This window comes from Narcine bancroftii, chromosome 8 (genome assembly GCF_036971445.1).
Source record: "Narcine bancroftii isolate sNarBan1 chromosome 8, sNarBan1.hap1, whole genome shotgun sequence".
Lineage (NCBI taxonomy): Eukaryota > Metazoa > Chordata > Chondrichthyes > Torpediniformes > Narcinidae > Narcine > Narcine bancroftii.
In genome coordinates this window covers 173,643,390-173,668,345 of record NC_091476.1, presented here as the reverse complement: position 1 = coordinate 173,668,345, position 24,956 = coordinate 173,643,390, and the positions used below count along the sequence as shown (strand labels likewise).

At 43.7% G+C, this 24,956-nt stretch overlaps 1 protein-coding gene across 2 annotated transcripts; it reads left to right on the top strand.

Moving 5' to 3' along the window:
- Nucleotides 1-3,208: 3,208 nt before the first annotated feature.
- On the top strand, nt 3,209-24,802 carry sh3d21 (SH3 domain containing 21). 2 transcript variants are annotated; one of them, XM_069896155.1, is made up of 7 exons: nt 3,209-3,607; nt 8,328-8,445; nt 9,779-9,849; nt 13,023-13,132; nt 18,068-18,312; nt 23,346-23,409; nt 24,442-24,802. In XM_069896155.1, the coding sequence occupies exons 1-7, from the start codon at nt 3,562-3,564 to the stop codon at nt 24,481-24,483; spliced, it is 696 nt and encodes a 231-aa protein (XP_069752256.1). In that variant the 5' UTR covers nt 3,209-3,561; the 3' UTR covers nt 24,484-24,802. The 2 variants fall into 2 exon arrangements, with proteins under 2 accessions (XP_069752256.1, XP_069752255.1); XM_069896154.1 differs by having other exon boundaries at nt 3,210-3,607; nt 18,065-18,312.
- Nucleotides 24,803-24,956: the final 154 nt, after the last annotated feature.

The window sequence follows — 24,956 nt, the reverse complement described above, 5'->3', positions numbered from 1 at the left end:
TAGAACACCGATACCCCGTTTGTCAAACTGAATGGCACCCTGTGGAACTGATACAGTCAGCCGTCAGTTTCAAAAGCCATGTAGGGCCTGTCCTCTGGGCAGGTTGGGATCTGATGGTATGCTGACTTAGGTCTATGGTGGAGAAGACTCTTTATTGGGCTACCTTATTCACCACGTTGACAATTTGAGTTGGGGGTAGTGAAGTGCCAGTTAATGAAGTAGACGAAGGCGGCATAGTCAGGTGATAATCATGGCTTTTATTAGCAGAAACTAATGGTACAATAATGAAAGAAAATAGGTGCATACGCAGTTATACCCATGGGGAGTGTCTTAAGTGGTCTCAATGTCAGTACAGTGGGGGCAAGGCACAGGGAGACTAACAGCTCAGCATAGATTCACCACAGGTAGGCATCCAGTAATGTAAATCTATTCACAGTCTGGATGTAGTCTATTACCATCTGGTTCTTTTCCCCCACTTTTACCACCAACACCTGCTCTCGCTGAGCTCAATGATGCCTTCAGCCAGTAGCCTCTGGACTTCAATTTTAATGAACCGTCTGTCCTCTGGGCTGTATCTCCTGCTTTTGGCAGCTATCGGTCTGCAATTCTCTGATAGGTTCTCAAATAGTGGGGGCAGAGGGACCTGAAGGGTGGACGGTCCACACATACTGCCCAGCTTCCTCTCATTGACCGGGCTGAATTCCTCATTCTGCACCATGATCGGGGGGTGTGGACCGTAAAACTGCATCGTTACACTTTCCAGCTGACACTGGAAGTCTAACCCCAGGATAGCCAGTGCACAGAGTTTGGGTATTATCATTATTTTACAATCCCTGTACTCCCTGCCCCGCACCCTTAAGTCTGCCCGACAGTACCCACACATCTCTGCAGACTAGGCTTTAGATGCCAGGATATTCGGCACTTTTCTGGAGACACCTTTAGTGCCAGCGCTTTATTAAGTCCAGGTGGTAAAGCTTTCGGTAGTCCCTGTGTCAAACAAACAACCAGTGACGCGACAGTTTACCTCAATATTCTTCATCGATCGCACCAGCTGGTGAGGCCTGTTCTGATCCAGCGTCACGGAGGCCAGAGTTAGGTCCAATTCAAAGTCTCCATTGTACTGTTCCTGTCAGTAATATGTTGGACTCGGCGCCTCAGAAGATGGCTCCCCTCAGTACTCGCACATGGCTGGGACCGGAGGTGAAGTTAGCGATCACTGATCTGAAACCAGAAGTGATGTTAGCGATCGTCATCTTGGTGACTGCTTCCTCAAAGATGGCGACCCGTCCCTCGGATCGCACATGGCACTGCTGGTAGTGGGCTGCCCCCTGCACACCTTTGCATAATGCCCTTTCTTTTTGCAATTTGAGCACACTGCGTTCCTGGCTGGGCAGGACTTCCGGGGGTGCCTGGCCAGCCCGCAGAACCAGCCCTTGCTGGCCCCGACTGCCGCTGCCATCAGGGTCATATCCCAACATGGTCGTGCCCTCATTCCCCATGTGGACGCCGGACCGCTGGTGGTGTAAGCCTCACAGCTTTGCACCGCAGTCTCCATCACCTCCCCCAAGTCCAGTACTTCCTGCAACGTGCAGTTACCTTTGTCCAGAAGTCTTTGACGGACCTGGGTCCATAGCACGTTTGTCAGCAGTCCGTCCCGCATCAGCTCATCGACATACTCGGAGGCACTCACTGAGGTACACCTGCAGGCTCTAACCAGCTCTCCCATCGCGCGCGTGAACTGTGCGAAGGGCTCCCCAGGGGCTTGATGCCGGGTCATTAATTTGTACCTTGCGTACATTGGGTTCGTCGGGGTCCTGTTCTACTTCCGCAGCAGGGCCATCTCCTCAACGTACGTTCAGCAGTGTCTAATTATTTGAAATGCCTGATTGCCAACGGATGCAAACTGGAGATTCAGCATCCCTTAGGTTGTGATGGTGCATGAACGTCCGCATCCCCGTGCAGCCACCTCTTGAAGGGAACGTCTGCGTTGGGCTCCCTGCGTTCAATCGTGAATGTAGTCGGCTGGCAAAATCCCCCCATTACCCAATGCAGAGTTGATGCAGACCCCAGGGGTGCGTCCGCTACTGCACCACGTGGCTGGGTTGACTCCACCTTCTGTGGGCTGGGTGACCAGGCATCTTCCTGATCGCTGCTGCCTTGCACTGTATGCTCAGTTTCCATGGCTTTTGTTTTGGTAATTAAATTGTGGAGCACATAATAATCACATCGACATGATGGAGTGATTAAACATCTTTAATTACCAAAAACCTGAGCATTACCGATACACGACTTGCCCAGGTTCCAGGTACAGGAGCAAGAGAGGGCAATTCCGGGCACGCCGGCCTTTATTGGGAAATCTGGGAGGGGTGAGGGAAGGTCAGGGAGGCTCGAACTGCCAGCCCATACATCTATGCAAATGCCTTTCACCACAGAAGGTGCTCAGCGAAATGATCACCCAGCCTGCGACCAGTCTCCCTGATGTAGCGGAAACCACAGAGGTAGCATCACGTGCGGTAGATGGTCCCTGCAGGTTCACAGGTGAAGTGTTGACCTGCTTTTTATCTGAGTTAATTCAACAGCATGGTTGTTTGTTGACAGAGGGCCCAATTCTTTTGTATGCTGTTTAAAAACTAGCACAGAAGACTACCTGAACTCAAATTTGCATTGATGGCAATCTGCCCTTAAGATTTCTTGACCTTCTGTTCAGGTTTTTATATCTAAAGACAATTTCCCAAAGGAAACTGGAGAACAAGATGCAAGACAATTAGTCACTAGAAACCATGACCTTCAAATCGAAGAAGCAGATCTTTTATCATTTGTAAAGGCCCTTCCTGAATCTACATTTTAGTTGGTTTGGCTGGATTACTTTGAAACGGAGCATTTAATTAACTCTCAGTGAAATCTGCGGGGCGAGAGAGCAAGATGGAGTTCAAGGACCATTGGTCAATGAGTGGGTCCCAGAGGTACGATGCTGTGGGACTTGGCATCCAAGGTTACAAGGTGGATTGAGCCGCTTCTGGGTGGTATACCATGGAAGCCTTTCAAATCTAGCCTGATGTTTTATATTGTGTGGTTTCTGCAGCGACGACATTGATTCCACAGACTGAGGAAGCTGTTTTCAACCACATAGTATGTGGAGTAGTCTGTGGGCTCAGCCAACTTGTGCACGGCTGCATTTTGCAAGTGTGCCCAGCTGTTTTGCAAACGGATGCTCACAGGGCTTCTTTCAATAATGTCCTCCCTACCCCTTTAGATTCTACGTGGGTGTAGGAGTGGAGGTGGGGTTTGAGTGGAGAGAAGTTAACTGTGTAACGGAAGTGGGGTTCAAACGACTTGTTAATTTTCCTCTTTCTGAAATAGTAAGGCATGTGGGAAATTCTGAGATGCCAGGTCCTAAATGCTGTTGGTAAAGGATACCAGTGCTCGTAACTCACCAAGGGTCCCTGTGGCAGAAAGTTAATACCTCAGCTTCCGATAACTCTTCATTTTCACTTTGCTCAGCTGCTCTGGACCAATGCCTCTTTGGATTTCTATTTTAATTTAGGGTTTAAAACCAGTCACATGGCAACAGCAAAGACTCCAGAGTTGGGTCTTTGGAAAAGCAAAGGTAAGAACAGAAAATGCTGCCGTCTTGTAAAGTGATCTGTGACAGCCAGTAACTTGTATTTTTTTTTCAGTATGATGATCTGAAAGTTCAATGAGCTTTATATGGACTTTTTAATTTGAAAAATAATGTTGGATTGTAAATAGCGTGAAACGTGAAATTAATGTGCGGGAACCTTGAAATGCTGTTGAGTCGATATCAATATATAGGTATCAATGAGCTTGTTTAGAATACTCTGACAAGCTATTTTCACTGAAGGATGTACCGGATTGTTTTGAGGCAGTGAATAAGGAAATAGATGCTGTAACAAAATTCATGCAATGGTGTTGAATGTGGGTTAGTTTGTTGGTAGCGGCCTGCAGGAAACTTTCCTGCAGGTCCCAGCCATGTGCGAGTACTGAGGGGAGACTGCAGGAAACTTTCCCCCCACATTAGAGGTAGATGCAACTGGAAAATATCAGTGAAGAGATTCAGAGAGGACTCACAGGGTCTTCACCCAGAGAGAGAGAGAGATAAGGTCATGAAATGCACCAGCCCAGAGAGAAGTGGAAGCTGTGTCACTGACAGCATTTAAGTGTGTGGATGAGCGAGTGAATCAAGTTCAAGGTTATTATCATCTGACTACATATATAACTAGATGCAACAGTATTTCTCTGGACTACAGTGTATACACATACATGCCCAGTACATAATAATTGTGTGTACATAGGCAATTTAAAATAAATATATATAAATATTTTGGGATGATTTACTCAGTTACAGGGTACTGTTTATCATTTTCACCGTCTGGGGGAAGAAGCTCTTTCCCAGCCTAGCAGTCCTGATAATGATGCTTCTATACCTCCTTCTGGCTAGTAGTGGGTCAAAGGATGGAAGGGGTCCTCTCGAATTCTTTGAGCTCTCTTTCAATGCCATCAATAGAGGAAAGGGGACCCCACAGATCTTTGTGGCCATTTTAAAGATCCACTGTATTGACTTCTGATCTGATGCTTTGCAGCTACTGTACCACACAATGGCCCCTTTTTCTCTGGCACATTGTCCGAGGAATTAACTGGGACAGGGGCCAGGGGAAAAAGAGAACAGCATGCTGGCATCAAATGATGTCATTTCATACTGGGGATTGATGCCCTATTCCTGTAGACAGCTGCGGCTATTGGAAATCGCATTGCAACCACCATATTCGCAACATGCCTGTGCGCAAGCTTCACGAGGGCGTGTGAGTGAAAATGAGTACCAGGAGGGAGCAGGCACCATCCTATGGAGCTCTCTCTCCCTCTCTCTTTGATTGTGTAGGGCAAAGTTCTTTGCTTCACCTCATTGGCTGACTCATCTAATTATTCTGCATGCAATAATGAACACTACTGATACTTGTATCTCCAGCACCAGCTGACACCAGCATGCCGATTACACCGGTTGAAAAAGCCACCCATTTCTGGTTGAAGGTAGAAACACTCCAATCCCCAGGGGGTGAGTTGTGTTCAGTGTAAAAAATACTCAGTGTCCCGGTTAAAGGTGGCCCAACGGAACCAGCACAATCGGCTTCCTATCCCGGGACACTGCGTGCCCAATTAAATGGGAAAGGGGCTTATAGATACAACCAGGCAGGACACTCTCAAATGTGCTCCTGGAAATGTTGTCAAAATGGGGGCTGCTAGCCTTGCCCTCCTCAACATCGTTAGGATGTGTAGGTGCTTTCTGCGCCTTCCTGATTAATAAGGAGGTGTTGTGGGTCCAGGATAGGTTGTTGGTTATATGCACAGCAAGGAACACGATGGTATGGAACACGATGGATCAAGTGCTGAGCAATGGGATTAATACAGAGGATGCTCATTGGCCAGGGTCCATGAGGACAGCTGAATGGCCTGTTCCACACTGTAGGATTCTACGTCTATGATTTTATGCTGGGAACAGCTTGGAACAATTTAATCACTTTTAACCCCCCCAAACTACAAGTGTACAGGGGTGAAAGTGAAACACACATGGCATATCCAGAATCCTTCCCTGCTACAGAAATGCAGGATCTTTTTGTTGGGGGTTACTTTCACTACATTAAGCAACACACTTTTACCCGTGAAGCTTGTGTTCATGGTGTTGAGGGAAGTTAACGTGACTGATTAGTGTTGTGAAGAACAAGGTGTGGACACCTGCAGACACATTGAGTTGGCTTCTCACAGTTATGAACAGCAGAATTACAGCATCATTTCCTTCAAGGTGTGACTTTTCTTGAATCAGCTGCTATTGTGAAGAAAACAAGGGCCCTGGCACCCTGCATACAAATGATCACTGGCTTCCAACCCCGTGAATTTCTCCAGCTCTATTTGCTTTCCAATAATTTCTGTTAATTCCTCCTTTACAGCCTGCTTATCAAACAAAACCAAACATTTGTGTAATGTTTTGCTGTTTCTTCCCCCCTTATTAGGATAATTCCTGACAGAGGGCGCAGGCCTGAAATATTGACTGCCCTTCACTTCCTTTCGATGCTGTGTGACCTGCTGAGTTTCTCCAGCACTTGACCCCACAGTCTGCAGATTTCCTTGTTGAACACTGAACTCTTGTCTCTTTCCCCAAATTTCCACTGATCTATATCCTGTGGTATCCTTGGCAATCTTCCTCATGAATTGTTACTTCACCAATTTTTATGACATAACATAACAATTACAGCATGGAAACAGGCCATTAGGCCCTTCTAGTCTGTTTGGTTCGCAAACATCCCTTTCTAGTCCCACCTCCCTGCACAATGCCCATAACCCTCCATCTTCTTCTCATCCATATACCTGTCCAACCTTTTCTTAAATAATACAATTGACTCCGCCGCCACTATTTCTCCCGGAAGATGATTCCACACAGCTACCACTCTCTGAGTAAAGAAGTTCCTCCTCATGTTACCTCTAAACCTCTGCCCCTTAATTCTTAACTCATGTCCTCTTGTTTTAATCTTTCCTCCTCTTAACGGAAATAGTCTATCCACATCCATTCTGTCTATCCCTTTCATAATCTTAAATACTTCTATCAAATCCCCTCTCAACCTTCTACGCTCCAAAGAATAAAGACCCAATCTGTCCAATCTCTCCCCATACTCCAGATGCTTAAACCCAGGCAACATTCTGGTAAACCTTCTCTGCCCTCTCTCCACTCTGTTTATATCCTTCCTATAATTAGGCGACCAGAACTGCACACAGAACTCCAAATTAGGCCGCACCAACGTCTTATACAATCTCAACATCACCTCCCAACTCCTATATTCCATGCAATGATTGATAAAGGCCAGCATACTAAAAGCCTTCTTCACCACCCTATTCACGTGAGTCTCTACCTTCAGGGAACGATGTACCGTCACTCCTAAATCTTTCTGCTCTTCTGTATTCCTCAATGCTCTCCCATTTACCACGTATGTCCTATTCTGATTCTTCTTACCAAAATGAAGCACCTCACACTTATCAGCATTAAATTCCATCTGCCATTTTTCAGCCCACTTTTCTAAGCAGCCCAAATCCCTCTGCAATCCTTGAAAACCTTCTTCATTATCCACTATTCCACCTATCTTAGTATCGTCTGCATATTTACTAATCCAATTCACCACCCCATCATCTAGATCATTAATGTATATAACGAACAACAATGGGCCCAATACAGATCCTTGAGGCACACCACTGGTCACCGGCCTCCAACCTGACAGACAATTATCCACTACCACTCTCTGGCCTCTCCCTTTCAGCCAATGTTCAATCCATTTGACTATCTTAAAATTTATACCTAAAGACTGCACCTTCCTAACTAACATCTGCAAACTTACTAATCAGACCACCTATATTTTCACCTGCCTCACCAGGCCTCCAAACACAGAAACACTGGAGAAACTCTGTCAGTCTTGTAGCATCCATTGGCCTCCAGTCAGGGGAATTTTATGACCAAGCCAACTTAGCATAGATCTCATGTGATCAGCAAACCATGAGGGACCCTAATCGAAAGGTTGCAGAGAGACTTGGACAGTTTAGTGGAGTGGGTGAAGAAATGGCAGATGAGATACAATGTTGAGAAATGTTAGGCTGTACATTTTGGAAGAGGAAATAAAAAGGTGGATTATTGTTTAGGTGGGGAGAAAACTCAAAATTTGGAAATGCAAAGGGACTTGGAGATCCTTGTGCAGGATAACCTAAAGGTTAACCACCAGGTTAGATCAGCAATAAAGGTGAATGCTATGTTTAGCGTTCATTTCAAGGGGAATAGTGTATAAGAGTAAAGAGGTGTTGTTGAGGCTCTACGGGGCACTGGTGAGGCCTCATTTGGAGAACGGTGTGTAATTCTGGACCCCTTATCTTAGAAGGGATGTAATGATGCTGGAGAGGGTATGATTCCAAGGGCTAACATATGAGAAACGTTTATCCCGCTCTTGGGCTGTATTCACTAGAGTACAAAAGAATGAGAGAGATCTCACAGAAACATTTTGAATGCTGAAAGGAATGGGCAGAGGCAGTGAGAATGCTGAGCGCCCAGAGAAGATACTCCCAGAATCCATCCAAGACTCTCATATTCATGTATTTATTTTTAGATATGAACACTCGTCCTGCAAGTGTATTGTTTGTATATGTATCTGTCTGGTTGTTTTACACCAAGGACTGGAGAACACTATTTTATCAGGTTGTATTTGTAAAATCAAATAACAATAAACTTGACTCTTAACACTTCCTGTGGTCTCTCTCTCATGCACTATATCTCTTTGCAGATGAGAAGAAAGCGTCCAAGGATGGAGGGTCAGAATCTACAGTCAAGCCCAACCTGATGCCTTCCAAAAAGGTTCCTCCTCCTGTGAAAGTGAAGACATTGTTTACAAAGCTCAATAAGTAAGTGGAATAGACATGTTGCCTGTTGACTCTCTCACTCACTCACACACTTTTTTTTCTCTCTCTCTTTTAAAACCATAGATTGATTTCAGCCCTTCTAACCTATAGAAAATTATTTTTCTACCTAGTCCCATTGACCTGCACCCGGACCATATCCTACCATACCTCTCCCGTCCATATACAAGTCTAAATTTTTCTTGAAAGTAAAAAATTGAGCCTGCATTTACCAATTCAGCTAGCTGCTCGCTCCACACTCCTACAACTCTCTGCCTGATTAAATTCCCCCTAAAGTTCCCTTTAAACTTTTCCCCTTTCACCCTTAACCCATGTCCCCTTGTTTATGTCCCATCTAACCTCAGTGGAAAATATCTGCTTTCATTTCCTCTCTCCATACCCACCAATTAAATTGTTCTGTCAGGAGGAAAACATTTGGTGGGTGCAAAGAATAGTGGGTCTGGACCTGTACGGGGATCGCAACAGGGATTACACCTGAAAGTTTTCTCATCACACAACACAGTGAAACCAGTCACATCAGACTTAATATTACCGATACTAGCAACTACCTGTATTTATACAGACTTATCACAACCAAGGTCTACAATACTCTGCCCGCTGTTCCTTGTCTTACATGGGCACGGCTCAGATGTTAACTATAACTGCAACAGTATTTAACAGCCCTGATCCCATATGTAGTGCCCACCTTACCAGCAACTCCTCCAGCATTGACTACAGAGTTCTTCACACAGGGTTCGTCTCGGGGGCGAAGAGTAAAACAAGAAGAGCTACTGAATGTGGTGGACTTTATAGTACAGTAAGATGGAGGGTCCGGCCCAGGTAATCACTATGTTATTCAAGGGGCCAGTTGTCAGGTGTGCACTAATGGGTGGGCAGAGTCCAACTTTGATTGACAGGCGATGCAAATTCCAACTAGGTTCCAGATGGAAAGGTCGCATGATCTTTCACAATCTACGTTCCCACCAGATTCCAGATGGAGAAGTCACTTGACCTTCCGCAAACCACACTACAAGAATAGGGTGTCTGAATGAGGAAGAAGTGATGAATGGGTCCAGGAGTTCCAACAATGATGGAGTGGGAGTGCCTGATGGATGAGGGTATTTGGGAAACATTAATGACGATGGTTGGGGAATTGGGCCGGCCATCTTTGGGGTTGAGGTGGAATGTCGAACAATTGGACTTCAAGGAAATACTGTCACAGGAGCTGATAGAGGAACTCTGACAAAGAAATGTCTGATTTAGGCATTGATAGCTTGATTTTGTTTGGATAAAAAGTGAGATGTTGGGCATGCAATGATTTGAAATGTTTTTTTTGCAGAGTTGGTGAGGAACAAGTTCGGGCCTCACAGGATCTCGTCAAACCAGCCAGTGACAGGACCAATGATGCAGGTAAAGGTGACTACAGCTGCAATATAACTGAATCTATAGAAAGATGGGAACATGCCCTGCTGAACCAAACCCAGGAACCCTTGTGTGTCTACTGCCTAACTACCAGGATCTGGTTTCTTTAGAGCTTAGCCGTTGGATGTGAGCAGTTTGCACATTTTACAATTGCTGACCACTGCTAGATTTGAAGCTCCTAGACTGACCACCTATTCCTTTTGAAGTGTTGATTAAAGCTTTATGAGATTAATATAACCAGCAGCATCGTGGTATGGACATTAGAGCGGCAGCTTCACAGCTCCAGTACTTGGAGGACTGTGCTCAATTCTTTCTGTACTGCATTCAGTATATGGAATATTGTATTTAGTTCTTGGAGGATTGCGTTTAGCATTTGGAGGATTGAGTTCAGCGGTTGGAGGATTGAGTTCAGCGGTTGGAGGATTGCGTTTTGATCTGGTCATATCCTTCACAGGAAGGATGTAGATATTTTGGAGTGGATGACATGTGGGCTGCCTGCAGGAGAATGAATCTGAGGAAAGCATCTGGTCTATACAGAATACCCGGAAGAGTATATTAAAATTCTGTGCTGACCAACATAACAAAGTATTCATAAATAGTTTCAACATCTTACTTTGGCAGGGCACAGTACCCACCTGTTTCAAACAGGCGTCAATCGTACCATTGCCCAAGAGGAGTGTGGAAACCTGCCTAAATGACTATCGACCAGTGGCCCTCGCATCAAGTGATGAAGTGTTTCAAAAGGCTGGTGTTGAAGCAAATCAGCAACAGGTCTATGGCAGATGTCATCTCACTGGCTCTACACAAAGCCCTGGAACACCTGGACAGCAAAGATGCATACATCAGACGGCTCTTTATCGACTACAGTTTGGCATTTAACACCATCATCCCCTCAAAACTAATCAGCAAACTCCAAGACCTGGGAGTTAACACCCCACTTTGTAATTGGATCCTGGATGTCCTCACCTCCAGACCATAATCAGTGAAGATTGGGAAGAGCACCTCCTCCACAATCTCCTTCAGTACCAGAGCACCACAGGGCTATGTTCTTAGCCCCCTGCTCTACTTACTTTACCCCTACGACTGTGTGGCTCAGAAGGACAATAACACATCTACAAATTTGCCGACGATACCAGGGTAGTGGGTTGTATAAAAGAAGGGGAGGAGATTGAAGTCTTGGCTGAATGATGTACCAACAATAACCTTGCACTCAATGTCATCAAAACTAAGGAGCTGACTGTTGACCTCAGGAAGGGAAAGCCAGAGGTGTACAATCCAGTGATCATTGGGGGATCAGAGGTAGACAGGATGAGCAAATATAAGTTCTTAGGAGTCACTATCTTGCAGGATCTTTCCTGGAGCCAACCCACCAATGGTATATTGAAGAAAGCACATCAGCTCCTCTACGCCTTCAGGAGTTTGTGGAGGTTTGGTATGACATCGAAAACCCTGGCATGAATGTGTGCTGACCGTCTGCATCATGTTTTGGTATGAGGACAATAATACCCTCGAGTTGTAAAGCCATGTAAAAGCTAGAGGACACCGCCCCAGACATCACAGGCAAAATACTTCACACCATCAAGAACATCTACAGGGAACCCTGCCGTTGGAGATAGGCAGCAATCATCAAGGATCCACACCACCCAACCCACACTCTGTCCTCACTGCTGCCATGAGGAAAGAGGTATCGGTGTCACAAGACTCACACCACCAGGTTCAGGAACAGCTGCTCCCCCTCCACCATCAGACTCCTCAATGAGAAACTCAGTCAGGGACTCATTTAAGGACTCTTAACATAACATAACATAACAATTACAGCACGGAAACAGGCCATTAGGCCCTTCTAGTCCGCACCGAACCAAACACCCCTCTCTAGTCCCACCTCCCTGCACAATGCCCATAACCCTCCATCTTCTTCTCATCCATAGACCTGTCCAACCTTTTCTTAAATAATACAATTGACTCCGCCGCCACTATTTCTCCCGGAAGCTCATTCCACACGGCTACCACTCTCTGAGTCAAGAAGTCCCCCCTCATGTTACCTCTAAACCTCTGCCCCTTAATTCTTAACTCATGTCCTCTTGTTTTAATCTTTCCTCCTCTTACTTGTGCACATTATTGATCTTTTTCTTCTTCTCTTTGTACTGCATGGTCAGTTGTTTACATTTGTTTATTTGTTTACATGTGTACATTGTGTACAGTTGTTTTGTGCCCGACCAATAAGTGGTCATTCTGCCTGGCCCGCAGAAATAAGAATCTTAACGTTGTATGTGATGTCATGTATGTACTCTGACAATAAATCTGAGGAGATTTTCCAGGATGATGCCTAGATTGGAGGACATGTCATATGAAGCATGGTTGACAGAACAATGGCTTTTTTCTCTTTGGAGTAACAAAAGATGAGAGTTGACTTAATAGAGGCATCTAGAATTATGAGGGGCTTAGACAGGGTGGAGACCCAGCATCTTTTTCATGATATGACAACAGCAAAGACCAGAGGACATCTGTTGAAGCCTCAACATTAAGGTGGCGAAGGAAAGTTTAGGGAAGATGTCAAGGGTAAGTTTTTATTTGAAATGCATTGTTGGGGGTGGTGGTGGAGGCTGGTACAACAGGGACATTCAAAAGACTCTTAGAAATCTACAAGGTTTTTGAGAAATAGTGGGTTAAGTGCGTGAGGTCAGGAAAAGATTAGATTGTTGATGAGGATCGGGGGCCTAAGGGCCTGGACTTTGCTGTAATACTTGATGGTCTATGGTTCAATCCTGACCTCTGCTGTTGCTTGTGTGGACATTTATACTTTCTCCCTATGACCACGTTTTCTCTGGTTTCTTCATACATCCCGAAGATATGTGGTTTGAAAGGTTAATAGGGCTGCAGAAAATTAGACCAAGGGTGCATTGAAGACTGATAGAATCTGGGTGGGAATTGATGGCAACATGAAGAGGAAAGGTTACAGGATAATTAATGGGGAAAGGGGTTCCTCTGTGAGCAAGCATGGACTTGATGAGCTGAATGGTCTCCTTTATCTTAAAAAAACAATGTTTAAAATTCCCAACAGCTAAGAAGCAATTACGGTTGACCTGGAATGAACTAACCAATCGTTATTCTGTGATTGATTTTTTTTTCTAAGACCTTAACTTCTCCCCATTTTCTACCAGTGATCTTTGACATATTGACTCAACCTTCGGAGAAACTGAAACACCTCACAGCAGACAGACCAAGAGCAAATCGCCAGAGACCACCCACTCACACCAGAGCTTCAGCTGCTGTGAGTTTACCTTTTGTGCTGGTTTTAATTCAGAAGAGTTTCCCACTGCTGCAAAGTCATCAAACAAATGTTAAATACGACAAAACTAGAAAGCATTGGAGTAGAGGATGACAAGAAGCATTTAACGTTTATTCCACAAAGGGCGAGACGATAAGCTTCTTCAATAACCGTCCAACAATCCACTCTTGATATTGAATGGCCCTACCATCACTGAGGCCCAGCATCCACATCCTGAGGATCACTGTTGACCTGAACCTCGACTCTACCATAAACAGCTTCATAAACACCTTGGCTAAAAGAGCAGGCCAAAGACTGGGTACCCTTAAGGGTATAGATTGGGATGGTAGTTAGCACAACACCTTTACAGTGCCAACGATCGGGTTTTGGGTTTGAATCTCATGCTGTTGGTAATGAGTTTGTACGTTCTCCCCGTGTCTGCATGGTTCCCCCCCACCCCCCACCCCACCCCACCCCTCCGGGACTCCAATTTCCTCCCACTGTTCAAAATGTGCTAGGTTAATTGGGTGTAAAAGGATTTGAAATGCCCTGTTACTATGTTGTATGTCTAACTATAAATTTAAAATGAAGGTGGGAAGGCAAAGATTTGAAGGGGACCTGAGCAGCAGGTTTTCCACACAGAGGGTGGTGGTTGTGCAGAACGAGCTGTCAGAGAAATAAATGAGTTTAATTAAAATGTTTCAAAGAAATTTAGACCTAAATTTGGAGAGGAAAAAAATTAGAGGGATACGGGCCAAACACAGGCAGGTGGGACTAGCTTGGGTAGATAACTCAGTCAGCATGGATGAGTTGGGCCAATGGGCCTGCTCTGTACTGTGGAACTCTATGACAGTAGCCTGTTCATTGACTCGCCTTTTGACACCACAAATTAAGAATGTAATGGAATACTCGTCACTTGCCTGGATGAGCATGGTTTGTAGAGTTGCTGCTTCTGTGTCTGACCTCTGGTGGAGGATCTATGAACTTTTCACGAGACCACCAGGTGTGCCTCTTGATAAAAGACTTGCCCTCGGGTTCATCAGTGAGTGGTAGAATCTGGATAGAGCTGATACAAATATGGGGAGAATAAAATGAGATAATCATCGAATAAATCTAAATGGGTGAACAATGATTGCCACAGACAGTGGGTCTGGGTTTTGTGTAATTTCTCTCTGTTCCTGCAGCTCTAACAACTCTCAAGTAGCTCAACATCAGAATCATAGAATATTACTGCACCGAAGCAGGCACCTACGGCCCTTCTAATCTATGCTGAACCATTTGTTTTGCCTAGTCACACTGACCTGCACCCAGTCCATGGACCTTCATCCTTTGCCATCCATGTACCTGTCCAAATTCTTCTTAAAATTGAGCCTGCATTCACCACTTCAGCTGGAAGCTCATTCCATACCCTTACCACTCTCTGTGTGAAGAAATTCCCCCTAAACTTTTCCCCTTTCACGCTTAACTCATGTCCCCTAGTTTGCATCTCATTTACCCTCAGTGGAAAAAGCCTCTCTACATTTTCTCTGTCTATTTCCTTATAATTTTAAATCCCTCTATCAAAATCTCCTCTCATTCTTCTATGCCCCAGGGAATAAAGTAACTCAGTTCCTGTAAATCTTTTCTGCTCTCTTTCTATCTTATTGATATCTTTCCTGTAGTTAGGTGAGCAAAACTGCACACAATACTCCAAAATTGGCCTCACCAATGTCTTCTACAACTTGCCATTACATCCCAATTCCTATTCTGAGTACTTAGATTTATGAAGGCCAATATGCCTAAAGTTCTCTTTACAACCCTATCCACCTGTGACGCCACTTTCAGGGAATTATGTATCTGTATTCCCAGATCCCTTTGTTCTACCGCACTCCTCAGTCCCCCACCATTCACCATGTATGTCCTTCCTTGGTTTGTCCTTCCAAAATGCAACACTTCACACTGGTCTGCATTAAATTCCATCTGCCATTTTTTATCCCATTTTTTCCAGCTGATCCAGATCCCTCTGCAAGCTTTGAAAACCTTCTTTGCTGTCCACAACGTCTCTAATCCTAGGGTCATCTGAAAACTTGCTGATTCAATTTACTACATTATCATCCAGATCATTGATATAGATGAGAAACAACAATGGTCCCAGCACCAATTCCTGGGGCACATCAGTAGTCACAGGCCTCCAGTCAGAGTACCACTACTCTCTGGCTTCTCCCGTCCAGCCATTGTAGAATCCAATTCACTGCTTCACCATGAAGCCTTTGAACCTTCCTAACTAACCTCCAATGTGGGACCTTGTCAAAGGCCTTACTAAAGTCCATGTAGACAACCTCCACAGCCTTTCCTTTGTCAACTTTCCTGGTAACTTCCTAAAAAAAACTCTATACTCTATAATTGGTTAAACACAATCTACCACACACGTTGACTGTCCCAAATCAGTCCATGACTATCTAAATAATGGATGTCTGATCTCTTAGAATACCATCCAATAATTCACCTACTACTGATGCGGTAGCATACCAGGGGGAAAATAGCACCTATGGCAAGCCCTGATATTGCGCTCACCCTCCCCCACTGTTTAAACTTACTTTTGCATACATGCACAATTTATTGCAAACTTGAGAAAATCGCATGGGCAAGGAAACGCACGCATACAATTTATAGACAAATGTGGGAAAATCGGAGCGGGGACGAACACACACAATGAACAGGGTACAAATTACAATCAAGGAAAACCAATATGAAACCACCCACCTCTTGACTCAGTGCAGGCACAGCTCTCTGCTACTAGTACTAGGGACACTAAATAAATGCTCCCAACCCTTTAACAGTGCACATCTGACCAACAATTTCTCCAGCACCATTCCACGGTTCTAGGCTTGGAGTGAAGCAGGTTGTTCCCAAGATGGCAAACAAATGACTAGTTTTTCTGCTTGTTTCTCTTCCCCCACCCCCCACCCCCCCCCCCCCCCCCACTATCCCTTCAGATCACCCTCCTCGGACTGCCCATCATTTTGTTTTTATTGCAGATTTCCATCACCTTCCATTTTATTTTTATCTTCATTAATGAGGAGGAGTTCTTGCTGTCTTAAAGCAAAATTGGCCAGATAAATCCCTGGGGTCAGACACCTTGAAGGAGTCTGATATAGAAATTGCAGGAGCCAAGGCAGATATATTTGAAATGTCGTTAGCTATGGGCGAGGTTCCGGAGGATTGGAGGATAGCTCATGTTGTTGTTGTTTAATAAAGGCTCCAAAAATAACCTAGGAAATTATTGGCTAGTAACCATGACATCAGCAGTAGGTAGTTTTTTTTTGAAAGGTGTTCTAAGAGATTGGATGTACAAGCATTTGGATAGTCAGGGATTCTTAATATGGATTTTTGAATGGTAGGTCATGGTTAACCAATCTTATAGCATTTTTTGAGATGGTTGCCTGGAAAGCTTATGATGTTGTCTACATCGACTTTAGAAAGGTCTTTGACAAGGTCCCACATGTGAGGTTAGACAGGAAGGTTTAGACGCTCAGTATTCATGGTGAGGTAGTAAACTGGATTCGACATTGGCCAGAGAGTGGCAGTGAATGATGGCTTCTCAGTCTGGAGGCCTGTGACTAATGGCATGCTGGGACCATTGCTGGTCATCTTTATCAGTGATCTGGATGATAATGTGGTAAATTGGATCAGCAAGTTTGCAGCTGATGCAAAGATTGGAGGTGTAGTGGACACGAGGAAGGCTTTCAAAGCTTGCAGAGGGATCTGGACCAGATGGAAAAATGTGCTGCAAAATAGCAGATGAGATTTAATGAAGACAAGTGTGAGTTGTTGCATTTTGGAAGGACAAAGCAAGGTTGGACATTCACAGTAAATGGTAGAGAACTGAGGAGTAAATAGCTCATACTAACCCTCCGAGATTCTCTTGATGAGAATGTGAGGAGATTGAAAAATAAATAGTTGATGTTTTGCCTGAACTCAGAAGAGAGCGGGGTCTGCTTCTACGTCATGATCCCATGTCCTTTCAACCCACTGAGTCCATGTGAAAGTTAATCCTACACTAATCCCATTTTCTTGTCCCTGTATTCCCTCTAATTCCACCAGATTCTACCAATTCATGTGGAGATCATGAAAACTGATCACAGACCGCTCCAGAGGTTGGGATTGAACCCATGTTGATAGAGGGGTGTGGCAGCGACTCTGCTAAACGTGCCACTGTGTCATCCAAATGCTTTTCCTTTTTCAGTATTTCTCCAAATCCATTTGTAAAGTAATCATTGATCAGAATCCATTCCAATCATAGCTACAAAAATCTCTCCCATCCCAACCACTTCTTTAACAAAAATCTCTCTCTTCTGGTTTATAGACCTTGTCATCAGAATCCCTTTAAAAACCTCTCTTAAATCTTCCTTTAACCTCCTCTGCTCATCAAGGAAGCCCCACCTTAAGCCATCTTCTGTACTTACTCCAACCGACTTGTCCCTCTACTAAATATTGGACAATCCAGCATTATCATCTGGAAAAGGGTAGATCAATAACAGACAATTGTGATTAAAAATGCTGGAAATACCCAGCAGATTGAATGGAACAGGGAGAAACAAAGCTAATTTTTCAGATTGATGACTTCTTGGGTATTTTCAGAACTTTCTGTCTTTTTTTGTAACAGACATCACACTAACAAGATTCTTCCAGCCCACAAGCTGGTGCCACCCAAATACACCAATTAATCTACAAACCCCGTACGTCTTTGGAAGATGGGAAGAAACCCATGCAGACGCGGGGAGAACTTACAGACAGTGCCAGATTCACTGGTGCTGTAATAACATGGCACTGACAGCTCTGTGAACCGTGTCAGATTTCTGGGCTCTGAAGCTTTATATTTTTTGATCTTTCCAAGATTAAATTTGCTCTAATTATGGTAGTTCTAGATGTTCTAATTTTTTCTTTCTCTTAAAGCAGCCACAGGATGCCAAGAGATCAATGCCACCTCTGGCTCCAGCTAAAGTCCCCCATCCTTACATCCAACTGTCTAAGCCTTCACCAAACCAAAGGTGTCAGTCAACTGCTGGAAGGCCAGGAATGATCTTGTCTCACTCAGCAAACAAAACACAGAGGCAGGCAGACTGGACGGACTCCATAGTAGGTCTGCAAGCAGAACTGCAAAGCCTGCACCTGTCCTGCAACCTGATGAAGAATCAATATTTGTAAGTAATTTTTACCTGGTAAATGAACCCCATTCTTTATTTCATTTGAGTGTCACAGGCAATATGAAGTCATTGGGAAAGGAGGGACCAATATTCTCTCCATGGGATTGGAGGGCCAGGCAAACCGATATCAACTAACTGGGACAGGACAGGCTAACACTCACTACTTGGGTCTGAATAATCCAACATCATTTAACTGTGCTCAGAAAAGAAAGCATCAGCTAATATTGTACAAGCCTTGTCAAATGACAGAGCTATGACAACAGCATCAATTCACTGAGGCAAAGAATTGCTTTTATAAGTGACCAACATCCATTGTTCATCCCTATATTCCCTTGAGAAGGTGATGGTGGACCACAGAACTTTTGGTACAAGTACAGCCATTGGAGAGTGAGTTTGAGGATTTAGAGGTGGTGACCATGTGGAACCAGTGATAAATATCTGGGATCAGAGTGCTGTGGTATTTCAGTGTGCCTGGTGGGAAATTTCATGGGTTTCTAAACTAGATCAGCTCAGTGGAACAGGGTATCCTTGACTAACTGGAACAGGACAGACCAACATCAATTAACAGAGAAAGTTCAAACTGAGAGGGTTTGTTTGGAACAGGAGAGTCCAGCATCGACTAACAACCAACTCGACCAACATTAATGAAATAATAGCAGACATTCCAGTGACATCTAACTAAAAATAATGAGCCTTCATCAACTAACTGAGGCAGGGTAGTCCACTGTTAACTATTCGAGACAGATTGTGAATAATGAACTGGGAGAGACAGACCAATATCCAATGTCTGGGTCTGCACCGATCAATTGCATAGAGCAACATCAGTTTAAGGACAAGACAGGTCAGCATGAATTAAATGGCTTTCAGCCAGTTTTATTGCACTATTGATGGGATGGACAGGCATTGAGTAACTTGGATCAGGTACAGGATTGACAATTTGCCCAACATTCATTAATCCAATCCAAAGTTTACGTGTTCAAGGATAAATTGGCTAGTATTTTTTCTAATATTGACCCTACTTGTGACAGATGCAAATCTGATATTGCTACATTGACACATAAGTTTTGGTCTTGTCCATCCTTAGAAATCTATTGGAAAGAAAATTTTAACTTCTTTTCAACTGTGTCAGGTGGAGCTATGACCCAGTCCAATAACTGCTCTTTTCGGAGTTATTGACCCTGACATAGGGAGTTTTTCTGTACCTGTTCAATGGGTTGTAGCCTTCTCTATATTGTTGGCTAGAAGAGCCATCTTATTCAAATGGAAAGACTCGAGACTCTAACAGTGATTCAATGGTTTTCTCATATTATGTCCTGTTTGAGTTTAGAAAAAAAATTAGATGTCATGTTTTTGATTCATTGGTGAAATTTGAAGATACACAGAAACCTTTTATGACTTATTTCATATGATGTAAATGTTTCTAATGTGATTAGATGTACTCTCTCTTCCAGATGAGATATTGATTCACGGTAGGAACTAAAAGCTGAAAAATATATGTGACCCTCAGGATAAGCTACTCAGTTTTTTTTTGTTAGTTTTTTCTTTTTTATTATTAGAATAGGTTCAGTGGGGATTTTTAATATAATACTTTTGATGTTTTTCTTTATTTTCACCCATTGCAGTGGGGGGGGGGGGGGGTGGGGGGTGAGTTTACACTGTCTGAAATTTTATCTTAATATATACACATATGTGATATTGTAATTTCAGTATCATTCCCTTTTCTTCATTGCATTGTATTTCTCATAAAAACCAATAATAAAAATTAAAAAGAAAAAGAACATTGAAACTAACTGGGAGAGGAAAAATATCTACCACGTTTGGTTATCCAGCAATATAATCTGCAACAAAATAAATCAATAACTGGGATAAAAGAAGAAAATGCTGCATTGGGTAGAAAAGGGAGAAACAACGTGGATGCTTCAGGGTGATGACTTGTTGGGTATTTGCAGCATTTTCTGGTTTTATTTCAGATTTCTGAGCTCTGCAGCTATATGCTTTTTGATCAGATTTCAGATTCAGATTTATTGTCAGAGAACATACATGACATCACATACAACCCTGAGATTTCTTCTTCTGTGGGGGAGGTAGAATTACCACTCATTAGTAGTGTGAAAAAAAAACTGTACACAGTGAATACATGTAAAAAAATAAAGAACTGTGAACAGATAATAAACATAAACATAAACATAACAATTTACAGCACGGAAACAGGCCATTAGGCCCTTCTAGTCTGCACCGAACCAAACACCCCTTTCTAGTCCCACCTCCCTGCACAATGCCCATAACCCTCCATCTTCTTCTCATCCATAGACCTGTCCAACCTTTTCTTAAATAATACAATTGACTCCTCCGCCACTATTTCTCCCGGAAGCTCATTCCACACGGCTACCACTCTCTGAGTAAAGAAGTTCCCCCTCATGTTACCTCTAAACCTCTGCCCCTTAATTCTTAACTCATGTCCTCTTGTTTTAATCTTTCCTCCTCTTAACGGAAATAGTCTATCCACATCCACTCTGTCTATCCCTTTCATAATCTTAAATACTTCTATCAAATCCCCTCTCAACCTTCTACGCTCCAAAGAATAAAGACCTAATCTGTCCAATCTCTCCCTATACTCTAGATGCTTAAACCCAGGTAACATTCTGGTAAACCTTCTCTGCACTCTCTCCACTCTGTTTATATCCTTCCTATAATTAGGCAACCAGAACTGCACACAGAACTCCAAATGAGGCCACACCAACATCTTATACAATCTCAACATCACCTCCCAACTCCTATATTCCATGCAATGATTGATAAAGGCCAGCATACTAAAAGCCTTCTTCACCACCCTATTCACATGAGTTTCTACCTTCAGGGAACGATGTACCGTTACTCCTAAATCTTTCTGCTCTTCTGTATTCCTCAATGCTCTCCCATTTACCACGTATGTCCTGTTCTGATTCTTCTTACCAAAATGAAGCACCTCACACTTATCAGCATTAAATTCCATCTGCCATTTTTCAGCCCACTTTTCTAAGCAGCCCAAATCCCTCTGCAATCCTTGAAAACCTTCTTCATTATCCACTATTCCACCTATCTTAGTATCGTCTGCATATTTACTAATCCAATTCACCACCCCATCATCTAGATCATTAATGTATATAACGAACAACAATGGGCCCAATACAGATCCTTGAGGCACACCACTGGTCACCGGCCTCCAACCTGACAGACAATTATCCACTACCACTCTCTGGCCTCTCCCTTTCAGCCAATGTTCAATCCATTTGACTATCTCAAAATTTAGACCTAAAGACTGCACCTTCTTAACTAACCTTCCATGTGGTACCTTATCGAAGGCCTTACTGAAGTCCATATAGACAACATCCACTGCGCTACCCTCATCCACATTCCTAGTCACCTCTTCAAAAAATTCAATCAGATTGGTCAAACATGACCTTCCTCCCACAAATCCATGTTGAGTGCTCCTGATCAGACCCTGTCTATCCAGATGTTTATAAGTACTATCTCTAAGAATTTTCTCCATTAATTTACCTACCACAGATGTCAAACTTACAGGCCAATAGTTGCCAGGCTTCCTCCTTGAACCCTTTTTAAATAACGGAACCACATGCGCAATGCGCCAATCCTCCGGCACTATCCCCATATCTATAATGAATGTAAACAAACTGACAGTGCAATAGAGGGAGAAGAAAATCAATAAAGTGCACAAGTAAGAGTTCTTAAATGTGTTTCTGACTGAGTTTGCTGTTGAGGAAGGAGTCTGATGGTGGAGGGGTAGCAGCTGTTCCTGAACCTTGTGGTGCGAGACCTGTGGAACCTATTCCTCTTTCCTGATGGCAGCAGTAAGAACAGGACGAGTGCTGGGTGGTGTAGATCCTTGATGATTGCAGCTGCTCTCCCACAGCAGTGTTTCCTGTAAATGTTCTCGATAGAGAGGAGGGCTTTGCCTGTGATGTCTTGGGCGAGTCCACTACCTTTTGGAGGGCTTTATGCTTAAGGGTATTGGTGTCCCCAAACCAGACTGTGATGTGGCCGGTCAGCACACTTTCCACCACACATCTGTAGAAATTTGCCAGTGTTTCTGGGGTCATACCAAACCTCCGCAAACTCTTAAGGAAGTAGAGGTGCTGACGTGCTTTCTTCTTGATGCCATTAGTGTATTGGGTCCAGGAAAGATCCTCTAAGATAGAGACTCCTAAGTACTTGAAATTCCTCTCCCTCTCCACCTCTGATCCCCCACTGATCACTGAATTGTACACCTCTGGCTTTCCCTTTCTGAAGCCAACAATCAGCTCCTTAGTGTTGGAGACATTGAGTGCCAGGTTATTGCTGGTGCACCATTCAGCCAAGTTTTCACTCTCCCTCCTGTATGCTGACTCATTCCTTTATACAACCCACTACCGTGGTATCGTCAGCGAATTTGTAGATGGTGTTGGTGTCATACCGAACTAAACAATTGTAGACGTAAAGTGAGTAGAGCAGGAGGCTAAGAACACAGCCCTGTGGTGCTCTGGTACTGATGGAGAATTGGGGTTAGATAGCCCAACATCAAATAACTGGGACACGACAAACTTGGATTGTTTATTGAGGAAGCAGGATGGAGACTGAAGCAAGTAGTGAAAATACCTAGCAAACTGTAGGCTGGAAGTAGTCGTAAGTAAAGAGTATGCACGTACATTAGGTTCTTTTGTCTTGTTTCCTCTGCATTGTGACGGTAACACCAGACCTCAGTTGATTTGGAGCAGAGGTCACCTGGTCCAGCTTTTTATTTCCGTATAAAGGCTGGAGAGGGGATGGAGAAAAGCTAGATCTGAACTTGGCTTTGATGCTACTAACCAGAGTATAAATGGGAGAAGCGATGACCTGCTTGTGGCTCATTATCGAGCCCAGTATATCAGAAGGGGGCAAGGGACACAGTTTAATATAAAGATGACGCAACTCCTCTCTGCTGTGCGGTTGAACATTTCACAGGGGCATAACCGAGCAAGACTTAGCTGACTGTCTGTTCTCTTTATGATTGACAGGAGAGATGTAATTGACTTAAAAGAAGAGATTGCAGAAGAGAGGACCAAATGGAAAGCACTGCAGGTAAACCTCCTTGAAAGGGTCAGTGTCTCATGAGATCAGGCATATATGTCATGAGGGTAGATAGTGAGAAGTTATTAAGTTGAACAACAAGAGAATAGGTCCTTTAGTCCAACCTGTCCATGCTGACCTACCCAAGCTGGTTCCATTTCCTTGAGTTCACTCCATATCACTCTCACCAGGGGTGGACAACCTTTTTTTTAATAACTCACATTCCACCTTAAGTAATCCCTATGCCATCGGTGCTTTTTGATTAGTAAGGGATGGCTTAAGGTGGAAATAAAAAGTTTGAAACCCACTGTTTTAATCATATCTAATTGACTCGTTATGTGCACGGGTTCAGAACTCCAAAGGAAATGGACCAATGATAATTTTTTTCAAGCAAAATTTTTCAGTAACAATTGGGTCTCGAGCAGTGATTCTCAGCCTTCCCTTCCCACTTACATTCCACCTTAAGCCATTCCCTTACTAATCACAGAGCACCAATGGCATAGGGATTACTTCGTGGAATGCGAGTTTTTAAAAAGGTGGCTCACCCCTGCTGTAAACCCCCCTGTTCAAGTACTTCTTGAAAATCATGTCCATCTCTTCACTGACAGCTTATGCCACACACCTACCAGCCTCTCTATTAAAAGGTGCCCCTTTTAAATCTTTCCCTATAGCCTTAAATCTATGTCCTCTCATTTTAAAGGGAAAAAAGACGGATCATTTACCTTATCCATGTTGTGATAGTTTTATAAACCTCTAATTGTTTTATTTACAACACAGTAGAAGTGGATTCAAGGAGGTTGACTGTGTCAACCTCATCCAGCCATGATAAATCTAATTCTCAAGACTTCTTTTAGTTACAAAGAAACATGATTTAGTGCCATCTCCTGAGCTAGAAATGAACATTTCAAGTGAGACGACCAGTCTGGCAATCCTGCAGTGTCGCCATAGGGCCTGCAGGTGGCACTAGAATGCCAACAAATCAACAGACACTAACAACAAGGCTCTTTCAACACAATTTGAACATTTTAGAAACTTTTATTGCAGGTGGAGGTTGAAAACCTGAAAAAAACGATCAAGTCCCAGTGAGGTCACAGATTACGGATGTGCCCCAGCACCGAAAACAACTTCTGAGGAAACATCAGCCACCGTCCTGGTGCCGAACTCGTTTCCTGCGATGGGGCATTTAAGAGCTGTAGTCCGACTCCTGAGGTTGTGGGATCATTGCAGCAGGGATTTGTTCTTGCAGCATCCTCAATGATTCTGGTGGAAGTCCAGATTCCGCAGGGGTGCTGTCTCACAGTCTTCAAAATCAAACTCGACACAGCTCTGAAAAGACTCGAGTTTTTCTGGGAACTTTCAAGAACCCGATATGCCCAGCTACAAATAAAGTACCTTCTGAAGAATAGTTGCTGTGGTGGAAGCTGATTAAACAACCTCGCTTGGTCTTTTGTCCACAGTCTCGGCCTTAAATCCAATTGAATACATAGACAGTCATACCACCCCCTCTAAATTCTTAGAATACCCAGTCACAATCACTATGTTGAAAACAATTTGGGTGC